At 41.0% G+C, this 12,060-nt stretch overlaps 1 protein-coding gene across 2 annotated transcripts in view; it reads left to right on the top strand.

The window, feature by feature from the left end:
* Positions 1-12,060, top strand: part of znf462 (zinc finger protein 462) — a 47,558-nt gene extending 35,498 nt beyond the window's left edge. For both annotated transcript variants that reach the window (XM_069710840.1, XM_069710841.1), the window contains exons 7-13: positions 711-908; positions 5,071-5,326; positions 5,520-5,659; positions 7,043-7,266; positions 8,541-8,868; positions 9,007-9,145; positions 9,793-12,060. In XM_069710840.1, coding sequence (XP_069566941.1) covers positions 711-908; positions 5,071-5,326; positions 5,520-5,659; positions 7,043-7,266; positions 8,541-8,868; positions 9,007-9,145; positions 9,793-10,012 — 1,505 coding nt within the window. In that variant the 3' untranslated portion in view covers positions 10,013-12,060. The remainder of the gene's footprint in view (positions 1-710; positions 909-5,070; positions 5,327-5,519; positions 5,660-7,042; positions 7,267-8,540; positions 8,869-9,006; positions 9,146-9,792) is intronic.

Below are 12,060 nucleotides of genomic sequence, written 5' to 3'. Positions count from 1 at the left end.
TTTGATCAATTTGTAGACTTTGTGAAAACAATCATTAAAATTTTAACATAATGATTCCTTGCTTGCTGTAAAAATACTTTGTATTGATGCGTCTACTCCAAGGATAGGGAAGCATTTTTTTTTCTTATCAAACCAAATCAGATCAGATTTGGACACAACGGCTCCAACTCCTCAGGATGCTGCCGAGCAAATATATTCAACAGAGACAGGAAGCTAGAAATCCCCCACGGGCATGTTCAAACCCCCCAAACCAAAGCTTTTGCCAGAAAAACACAGCGGCACTACCAGCATTAGTGTCATATTCTGGAGAGGCATAAATCAATAAGGAAACTAGTCAGATTATTGAAATCTAAACTGCAAGTGAAAGATGTGATCAGCTGATTGTAACCTGTATGTGTGATATAAAGTACTAACATAAAAAAATGCTAGTTACATACGGCACTGAGTGTTTGTCGCACTAATGCAAAATAAAACGTAGGAACTTCCAAACATCCTAAAAGGATCCTAAAAGGAAGGAAGATTGTAACTCAGCATTTTTTTCAAAGAGGGAGGGGAACATCTGTGACTACAAGGTGACATATTTGTTATAAATTGTTTGTGCTCTAAGATACCATAATGTTTTTGTATTTTCTTAAGTAACTACAATCGTCTCTTTTTGTATGCATATAAAAGTCAAGTCGAGTAATTCTTGATTCTTAATATCCCTTCAGGTGAGCAGCACACATACAAGTGCTTGTCGTGCCCCTTCTCCTCTATGACCATCAGCCAGCTGAAGGAGCACTCCCTGCGAGACCACGGTGAGGCCCTGACCCTTCCCAAACTCCGAGCTGCTACCCAGGCTGCGCATGCCGCCCTCAGGCCCTCCCGACTGGCCACTAACACAGAGCAGACTCCCTTGGCCCCGGATGGTATGACATCATCTGTAATCTCCTTTTCTAAGATATAAAATTATTGTGATACGTTTGCCAGGCCAGATTTGGAAAATTTTGATTGAGCATTAAAGTCATAGTTTCACATTTTGGGGGAAGTACACTTGCTTTTTTCTGGTAGAGTTCGATGAGAAGATTGATATCAGTCTCATGTTTGTATACGATTATATGAAGCTACAGCCATCTGCAGCTTTTATTTCTTACCCAGTGACTTCTTGTTTCTGGTGGTTCCTTGGCAACACGCGCATCAAAGAAATAATCGGACTGTTTTTATTCTGGGTTAAAAAAAAAAAAAAAAATCTTTCTAGTTAAATTAGTGAGTTTAAGGGGTGATGGCCCAATATATGTTTCCCCCTGCTTACACTCCTTATGCTAAGCTAACTAGCTGCTGGCCTCACCTACCTGTTCACCATACAAACATGAGAGAGGTGACACATCTTTTCATCTAACTCCTAAGCAAGAAGGCAAATAGATCCAGAATATCAAACTATTCTCTTTGAATGAAATCCACCACAACAGATAACGACTCTTTTTAAAGCAACGTTTCTCAGCTCCGAGAGCTGCGAACTCATTTTATGTTTTATATCCACAGGAGATTTATATACACACATTATATATGATTTATATGTTATTAATGAAACATGAGTGGGCTAAAAAACATAATAAGCCTTATAATATCATACATAATAGACAGTTATCAGAACCTCTGGGCTAAAACATGTTTGTTGATTTTTTTTTTGAGAGAAAAAAAGTAAATAAATCAGCAGCAATGTTACTTTTCATGAACAGAAAACAAATTTAAAAATGAATATAATTTTATATTCGACTGAATATGTCATCAGATATAACTTAAGATCCTCTAAATCTGAAAGGAAGGTTTATTTTTCAACCTATTGCGAAAACATTGATTTGCTTTTGATCTGAATTTACTGTGATACTATGTTCACAGTCTGAGGGGGAGGCGTATGTGTGCACAGATTTGCATTGTTCAGATTTGACTTCCTGAAGCCTCCAGCGTTTATTATGACACTTTTCTTTACAGAATGCGTTAAGAGGGGAAAAAAACTTACCTCCAGTGCAGGTTGGTGGAGCGGTAAACTCCTTGATGTGATGCCATGCTTTAGGTGTTTTGGTGGCTTTGAGGCGGCGGCTGCTTTTAGCTCACAGACTGTTCTTGGCAGCAGCTGTCACCTTGCTGCCGGAGCTGGAGAATCTTCCCCGAAGCTGAAGCTGAAGCAGGGCAGCATTCCTCAATGCACCATCCACCGCTGTCAGCTGTGCCCCGGAAAGACAAATGAAGCAGTGAGAGAGAGCAGAGTTGACGTATTGAGTGCCTCTCTACTTTGTTAGACAGAGTTTGTGCTCTCGGCAGTGCGTTTTGAAGAGGCTTGAAGAGTTTGAAGAGATCATTGGATTGACTTTAAAAAGAGATGTTGTTTATTAAACATTTCTTAAAAATGTTACACCTGAACAAAACTTAGAAAATGAAAAAAAGTTATTTGTAATGCAACTTCATGTTTCATCAGACTTCATCTGGAGATCAATCAAGCCAGTGATTATTGAAAAACAAGGGAGATAAGACGATGACAGTCGCATAAACGATTTAATCTTCTAGGTTTTATTTTTCCATTTGAAAAATTTCAAAGTCAAGACCCATACCTAGTGGATTGCTATGAAATTTTGTACACATACATCTTCCCCAGAGGACGAACCCTTAAAGACTTTAATGAATCTTAGATTTTGCATACAGCAAAACCGTCAGGTCGAAATGTCCGTTTTTCCAGTGCTTTGGTTTATGACCAAATACCTGCAAAACAAATGACCTTCCCCAAAGCCTCAGCTGTACTTACTGACATGCTAACATGTAAGCTGGTGACATGCTGAACATAATAACATACTTTACATCAGCATGTTAGCGTTGTCATTGTGAGTGTGTTTTCATGGCGTTTAGCTCAAAGCGCTGCCGTGTCCTCACAGAGCCTCGATCAACAGGTGTTCTCCTCCATGATTCTCACTCAGGTATTCCACCTCTCACACTTACAACGTAATACAAATATGCGCCTTAATACAATATAGAAGACACAACACCACCCAACTACAGATTTTGCTCTCCATCCGCTGTCTCATCACCATGCATCTCCACAATGCAGAGAGGATATTAAAAGCATGAATCAACCGCGGCTTTGTTTGATTCATATGAATTCTTCTGCCTCTTCTGCAAAAGTCAGAAATTGGATCTCGAGAATTTTCTAAAGGAAAAGTTTAAAAGAAAAGGTTGTTTTTTTCCCCCTTTCATGCTTCCTCCCACTCTGACTGCTGAATGAGGCATTTTTCACATGGATAGATATTCTATTAGTGTCACTGTGGTTTATTTATTGATGTGTTGGAGGCTCAAAGTAGGACGAGAATATGAGCTTGCTCACTGATATTATAGACTCGAGAAAGGGAATGAGAAGGGAAAGATGTAGGGGGTAGATGATGCCAGTCACAGTTACACTTCTGGATCACTATGGGGGGAGGAGACGTTTCAACTTCTGCCAGCTGATGGCCTTTTATTAAATATTATGTAAAGTGTATGCACACTCACTGAGCACTTTATTAGGAACACCTGTACACCTATTTATTCATGAATTCATCCAACCAGATAATCGTTTGGCAGCAGTTAAAAACCTGCAGATAAATGTCAGGAGCTTCACTTAGTGTCAAACATCCGAATGGGAAAAAAAAAAAAAAAACAGGATCTCAAGTGCCTTGTGGCATGATTGTTGGTGCCAGACGGGCTGGTTTGGTGGTTTGAGAATTTTTGGAAATGCTGATCTCTTGGGATTTTCACACACAAGAGTTCACTCAGTATGATGCAAAAAAGAAAAATCTAAATAACACACATCCACTGAGCGGCAGTTCTGCAGACAGAAACGCCTCGTTGGTGAGAGAGGTCGGAGAAGAAGGGCTCGTATACCATCTCTTTACAACTGTGGTGAGCAGAAAAGCATCTCAGAAGACCTCATCAGGTTCCACGTCTGTCAGCCAAGAGGAGAAGTGTGAGGGCTGCCGTGGGCACAGAGTCACCAGAACTGGACAGTTGAAGATTTGGAACAAATGTAGAACTGATCTGATGGATCTTGATTTCTGCTGAGGCTGCAGACGGTCGGGTCAGAATTTGGCGTCAGCAGCGTGAATCCATGAACCCAGCATGCCTCGTGTCACCAGGTCAACAAGCTCCAACAAGTCATTGTATGCCACGGCCTACCCGAGTAGTTCTGCTCACCTTGTGCATCCCTTTATGGCTCACTATTTTCTTTTAATGGTAACTTGCAGAATAATAACGCAGCGTGTCACAAAGCAAAAGACACCCGTTCTGAATCTAACAGAACACCTTTGGGGAAGTGGTAGAACGGGGGATTTGTAGCATGAATGTGGAGCTGACAAAACTGCTGTCATGACTTGATGCAACTATGTCAACACGGATGATAATCTCTTATGATTTTTTCCGACATCTTGTGGAATTCTTGCCGTGAAGAACGAAGGATGTGCGTGAGGATTTGAGAGCAGAGGGAGGCTCCACTCAGTGTTAGAGATGGTGTTCCTAATAAAGTCCTCAGTGAGCTGTCTGTATTTCATGTTTGAAGAAATAACCAGACATCTTACATAAACACAAAAGAAAAAGGCAGATGAATCGATCTGGTTGAAATGTATAAAGTAGGTTAAACTCCCTCCTGCTGTGCCAGAATTTCATCAGCTTGTCAACTTCCCTGTGCAGTGAAGTCGGTGGGATAAAATCTGGAGCCTGAATTCTTTTGACATTATCAGAGAATGCTTTTTTTTGTTTTTTATATATATATATGTATATATACATATATATATATATAAAATGTATCATGAATCAGTAAACTATCATGTATCATGAATCAGTAAACTAACTGTTAACAATAGCTCGTAAATAAATGAAAATGGATTCTAGTACAAATAGATCTGATTCATGCTGGAGGAAAAGTACTTAGTTACTTGGCACCACTGGTCCACGTTCCCAAAAACATGTTATAAGTGGTCACGACTGACATGCATTAGTTTTTCCACCCACACACTATGTCGCATTGTAATGAACACCAAGGTTCTCTCAATGTCCCTGCCCCGCTCTCAGATCCATCCTACCTGGAGCCAGCAGATGTCCGTCAGCAGCTCAGTCACTACCAGCTGGCCTCCCGCAGTCAAATGTCTTCCAGCTCGATGCTGGGTGGCTTAACGGTGGCTGACGGTCGTCCGGACAGCATCCTCACGTGCGAGTTCTGCGAGTTCAGCTCCGGATACATGCAGAGTCTTCGCCGGCACTACAGGGACCGCCACGGTGGCAAGAAGCTCTTCAAGTGCAAAGACTGTTCCTTCTTCACCTGCTACAAGTAAGGAGAGAGAGAAAAAAAACAAAAAACAGGGCAAACATTTATTGCACTTTTCTATCTGGTATTTATAATTCTAAATGTTAACAAACTGTGTACACATATTAATACGACACACTCCACATTGCGAGGAGTATTCACACATGTACAAGCACCAGATTGATTTGGAGGCTGTCTGTCTGTAAATCCGCCTCAGGAATACCTTCACCATGCACGTGGAGGCCGGTCACAACAACAACGGACCCGAGGACCTCCCTAAAGACCTGCGCTGCCCTCTCTGCCTCTACCACACCAAACACAAGAGCAACATGATCGACCACATCGTTCTGCACAGAGGTACGTTTCAGACACATGGAAAACTTTACTTTTAAAAGGAATAGTTCCACATTTTCGGCATGTTATGTTACTGGAAACGAGGGGGGGGGGACCTATTTCTGTACTGTGTCTGGGCCTGGAGTCCCCACTGGTTGCCCAGCGACCTTTGTGATGTTGTCAAGATTGCAGGAAGTCACGGCGCCTGGCCAGCCGTTATGCATTATAGTGTGGCACCCTGCGCTGCATTTACTGGATTTTATTTCGATGTAAAAGCCGGTGACGATGGATCTACAGTTTGTTGATACTTCTGTAGTTCTTGTAACTTGATTTTTCATAATATTAAATGGATGAACATGAGAGTGATATCGATCTTCTCATCTCACGCTTGGCAAGAAAGCAAAAAAGCCTATTTCTTACAATGTCGATTTCTTTACTGCAAATGCTATTACAGTCAAAAGAAATGGTTGAATGATTGGATTATCAAACATGTTTCTGAACACCTGACACACCGAGCACACGTCAGATACGCATTCTGTTTTCCATCACAACAAATATCAAGCATCTACTGTTTGTTTGCATCGCTCATGTATCTTCGGCTTGTCGCAGTTTTTACGTAAATCCTCAGATTGTGATTATTTGAGCATAATTTCCATCATTTTGCATAATCGTCAGAATCGTTTCCATTCATGTCTATAAAAAAACAGCTGGGTGAAACGGACAGAAACATCTGGCTTTGACTGGCCCTCTTTTAATGACGTCATCTCATCACGATCTCTTCATGCTGTCCTTAAAGGCACGAGTGGAGAATTAGCGCCATCATCTGTTTATCTGGACTTCTAATATACAACTAAGGACATTTCAATAAGGGTTTATTGACATTAACATTATGGATTTAGTTGAAAAGCAAAACAACAGCCAGTAAATGGCTTTTCTTCACAAGCTGTATGTGTATTATTAAACTATTATAATAGTAGCTAAAATAAATGGAAAGACACAACAAAATCATGAAATGCAATTATTTGTGTAACAATATATATTCAACTATTGGAGCCATTTGTTTCTTTAAACAATAGTTGTTGTTTACTGTACATGAGAACTGAAACAGAAAGATAACACTTTAATGGAACTGAATCTGATTTTTGAGTGTTTGGAAAGTCTTTGTGTGTGTGTGTGTGTGTGTGTGTGTGTGTGTGTGTGTGTGTGTGTGTGTGTGTGTGTGTGTGTGTGTGTGTGTGTGTGTGTGTGTGTGTGAGACAAATGCCACTTGATATCTCCTGCGAGCCCCGCCATTTCCTCTTCCCATTCTGTTGTTAGCTCAAGCTGTTGTTCTTCCCCTTTGCCCTTTTCCTTCGTCCCTTTCTCCAACCTAATAATCCACTTCACTCTCTCCACTTCCTCCACCAGAGGAGCGAGTGGCTCCGCTGGAGGTCAGCCGCTCCAAGCTGTCGCGCCACCTTGAGGGCCTGGTGTTCCGTTGCCACAAGTGCACCTTCACATGCTCCAGTGACCAGGCTTTGCAGCTGCACCTGCAGAAGCACGCCGAGATCAAGCCCTACCAATGCCAGCTCTGCTATTATGACAGCAGTCAGCGAAGCCAGCTGGAGGAGCATCTACGCGTCGAGCACAAGGTCAGATGGAGTCTCGCTATGATACAGTTAAACTAAATCTTAAATTGATGTACCTTGCTTAATTGGTTTTGACAAAATAATTGAATCGTGAGTATGAACAGTGGTGTCATTAGGCAGACGGCAGACTTTATCTTATCACCAGCAGAATTGATCAGTCTTGCTACTTGTAAGAACAGGTTTGAATAATCAGTCTGATTATAACGGCTGTAGAGCTAATATCCTAAAAACATTTTAATCTCATGAAGCCAGAATTCTTCACGAAATTCGATTGCATTTAAAGCTAAACTCGATGCTGCATGTTGACAGTCAAAGGAGAAGATCAAATATAAGTGAAATGGCTCCTGAGTGATACGTTGGACTCAGATGTGTCGGTGCATACATATCAGATTGCTACAGCTTCAGTATATTCGGACCACATCCAGGAGAGGAAAGGTTTTGTTTCTCAGCCTCCCTTGATGGGGATAATTTATGAGACGATGTGTTGGAGCAGACGGTATTTTAGGAGTTTAGAGTACAATAAACTTAAAAAGGGCACCCAGTTATCGTTTCTCAATCTTTCCATCGCTACTTCCCCGACGCGCACTTGGATAACGTGCAGCCCACCCGTTTCTTAAAATAGGAGAAGGTGGCAATGCATAATCGATGAATGCATAATCAACATAGTAAATATACAGCAAAGAAAATAATGTTTTGTACTGATTGTCTGATGTAGTTAATGGAAGGAAATCACTGTGGTGAGACAAGTTTACTGGGAGGCAGGAAATAAGTTGCTGCGAGAAGATGATTGCTCCACTGCCACTGATCAGTGAACGCAGATTTCTGAATATGTTTCTGTGGGCTTGATTGCTTTAGATATTAACATCCTCTGTGGTGGAATATGTCAGCAATAGATCTTGGTGGGCGGGGTTGGGGGGGGGGGGGGAGTTGGAAACCCTGCAGTTGTTGTGAAGGAGGGACTCAGTCTGCTTCATGGCTTAAGATCAGACTCAAAATTTATAATAGTGTTTAATTTAAAAAACTAAAATTTGGTTAAATTTAAATAGAGAAACGGAAAATCACAAAAGCAGTAGCACTAAAATATACGTATTTACTTCACTACACTGCAATTCACTTTCTAAAAAAAAGAAAAATGAAGATCTAAACCGTGAAGGCTTGGTTGAACTCTGGAGAAGAAGAAAAAAAACTCCCAACATGAAAAAGAGATTTCTCCGAGATAAATATTCAGTCAAACCACACGACAACAAACTAAAAAAGTACCTCTTGTTTCTGGTCAGGTTATCCGCAACTTTGAGCTGATGGGTCGGGTCAACCTGGATCAGCTGGACATGATAAAGGAACAAAGCAGCAGCGCAGAGGAGGAAGAGGAGAGAGAAATGATGGAGATGGTAGTGGATGGAAAAGTAGCTCTCGAGGAGGAGGAGGAGGAGGAGGAGGACTACTACGATGATGAATCAATGGAAATCATGGAGGACATAGTGGAGAACCAGAGAGAGATGGACGATGAAGAGATTGAGGACAACATCAAGGAGGAAGAGGAGGAAGAGGATGAGGAGGAAGAGGAAGAAGTCAAGAGGGCGGGGGAGGAGAAGCCTGCACTTCAAGGTAACTCCAGATGATGAAACACTCATCTTAGTCAGCCGCCTTGGGTCACTAAATGTCTCATCATGAATATATTTAATATGTAGTTATGAGCAGTTCTAAACACGTAATTTGACCAACTGTTTGAACTCTGTTTCCCAGAGGTCCTTGCGTCTCCCATCAGCAGCAGCAACACCAGCTCCGGACCGAGCAGTGCGGAGAAGCGTCTGCCCTGCGAGTTCTGCGGCCGCTGCTTCACCAACAGCCTCGAATGGGAGCGACATGTTCTTCGACATGGCATGTTAGTATTTTATTTTGATCTTCTTTCTTTTATGCGCACCAGCCTGTACACTTTCTCTAAACATTCATTTTACTCCAGCTCGCTCTTAATTGTCACCGACGACCTCCTTACCTACTAAATATGGAAAATGGTGCCTTCAGGCTGCAGGGTTACAGAGTGAGCGTCTTAACGTGCCACGACAAGACGCCGTTTTTTTAACCTACAAATTTTAGAAACCCTAGTTTTGAGCAGACAATTGATATTTACAAGCAGCTGGTCAGTCCATCACCTCGGACTCTTCGGGATCTACTGTGGCGATCCAAGTGCACGGTCCAAAGCGCGTGATGTTGGTTTCCAAATTCACTTTTGCTAGTTCAGCCACGGATAATCTAAGCAATCGCTTAAGATAGCAATTCACCAACAATGCACCTGACCACACCTCCTTCTAAGACACAACATGCCCATTTGGCACTCAGATTGACGAAAGGACATTTGCTATTTGAACAACGTGGGTGCTGGACATTAAAATGACGACTGCATCAGTCAGACACGAGCAAATCCACTTTGCAGCGGGTGGAAGATATTTCTGTTTAATGACTGTACATCGGAATATTCTGTCATTAATCTTTTGTTTGTTTGTTTGTATGTTATCCCTCCTTTTTCTTCAGGACGGTGAACAACAGTCAGGCGGACACCAGCACCACTTCAGCAATAGAGACCTCAGCCCCAACTTCCACCGGCTCCTCTGCGTTCGTTGACACGAGACTGGACCTATCCGGCAACAGAACGGAGGAAGGGAACACCGCTGATCTATCACTGACAAGTCAAAGCCAGTATGTGGAAGACAAAGAAATGCTTGACACCAAAAAGGATCAACAGTTTGGTTGAACTGATTGTGGCCTCTTGGGATACTGTGCTAGAAAATGATAGCATTGATCGACGCTGAGTGGGATCGGAAAATAAGATGTCAAAGGAAACAAAATGGTTGGAACTTAAAAAAAAAAGTGACTTTTTATGAGTTGGTGCATTATTAGATTTTAGGTGTTACATATATAAGTATTAGGTTGTGCTGCATAAAATGGCTGAGCTCTTTAAATGGGCGGTCCCCTAGGACAGATCTTAATATATTGGTAACCAATAGTGAACAGAACTCTTTATTGCTGACATTCTGGTCAAATCTACAGTGAAAGATCCCACCCAGATAAAAGTAAGCTATTTATAAGAATGTTGTCCAAAATGATTAACTAAATTTAGCATTTTATTCTTTGAAGCACCTTTTACACTCCTCCCTGCTCATCAATAACAGGGCTACTGTAAATTTACCTAAAAACATACAAACAAGGTATGAAAGCATTTACGACCATGGCCCACTGTAGAGCTACATTTTCTTATTTCTTGTCGAAATTCGGGATTGTTTTTCATTTTAGCCTTGTGTTGAACGTGTGGAAGTATTTCTTGAGGAAGAGTCGCACCTTATGTATTTTAGAAAAATCACAATTCATGTTTTCTTCATTTGTAGAAATATTTGCCCTGGTGTTTGTAGCAAATTGCTATAATTTACGTCCCTTAATATTATACTACGTATAAGCCTTCAGCCTCTGGCACCCGTCGCATTTTAATGCCCAGTAATTTCAGTAATGAAATCATGGAAAGAGCGGGATTGATTTAAATCTCCGTTACCCTGGAAGATATCCTGTTGTTGGTTGTCCAGCTGAAAAGTTTCACAAGTTACCCCGTACACTCAACAGACCAACATAACGAGATATATTTTTAACGTGTCATGACCATTTCCGTTAAGGATTAACCCAGAACGTACCTACAGGTTTTAACAATAACGGTATAAAGAGACAGAAATTACACTTGTCTTTTCAATGCAAAATTTGTAATTGGGTGAGCCAGAATCCAGCTCCGTCCACTTTCATGGAGGAGGCGTAGCGGCCACGTCTCAAAGAGATCTGGATGGTATGTACCTCTGGCTGTGGTCTCGCCTGCTGGATCACAGTGTGCACAGGATTGGACCGCCCTATGTTCAGACCAAGAGCCGGCTGTGTTTTGAAACCAGTGCGCAAGTGCCTTAAAATGCAGTTCCTCTAATGGCCACTGTATGGCTCTAATTGCTTTAAAAAATATATATATTAAAAAAAAACACCCAACTTCTATATCAAAAATATTTTTTTCCACAAAAATGTATGAACTCAACAGCTGAAATCTAATGTGTGCCTTAGTGGCAATTTGGAAAGTCTTTTTTTTTTTTTTTTTTTTTAATTACGAACAGATTAGATCAAATTAAATTCCTCTTTATTAAACTTGCACAGAGCAAGTCCCACTATAATGAAATATGGTTTAACATCTAGTGCAATGATTGAGGATTAAAGCATTGGTTTAACAAAATTTGCCAAAAAAAATATCATTTCATCCATCTGTACTACTTTTTAGACATACAGGAATTAAAATTATTTGCCAATGCTTTGAGTTATTCATCTGTGATTTCTGCTGCCACCCAAATCAAATGGAAGTGAATGGAATTTCATTAGTTATACTCTCAGCATTAAAAAAAAGTACAATGGAGGAAGTTGTTTATGGTAAGAAATGCTGCTTTTAGTTGTTTTTTTGTTGTTGTTTTTTAAGTGTGTTTTTTTTATGTTGCGAGCACCACAAATGAAATTCCAGGCTAAAATGGGTATGTTTGGAGCCTTGTTTACTGGATTGGCCAACGTCTCAGTCAGCTGTGGTGATTACATTATCACCAGATTCCTCCACATTGTCCATATTTGTATTGCCTTGCATGGAACATTCAAATCTAGGCTTCAAAACATTTGGCCGATGCCACGGGCATGATCATATTTTGCCGTAATTCAAGGTCCAGTTTTGACATGAAAGGATGCACTGAATAGACAAGTGTAAGCAGAACAGACAGCCCTAAAACCAATTTATAT

The sequence above is a fragment of the Brachyistius frenatus genome, unplaced genomic scaffold, assembly GCF_029030835.1.
Source record: "Brachyistius frenatus isolate BFR_SWC_R1_liver_20210118 unplaced genomic scaffold, ASM2903083v1 Contig_94, whole genome shotgun sequence".
Lineage (NCBI taxonomy): Eukaryota > Metazoa > Chordata > Actinopteri > Embiotocidae > Brachyistius > Brachyistius frenatus.
This window is presented reverse-complemented; position numbering and strand designations above follow the sequence as displayed.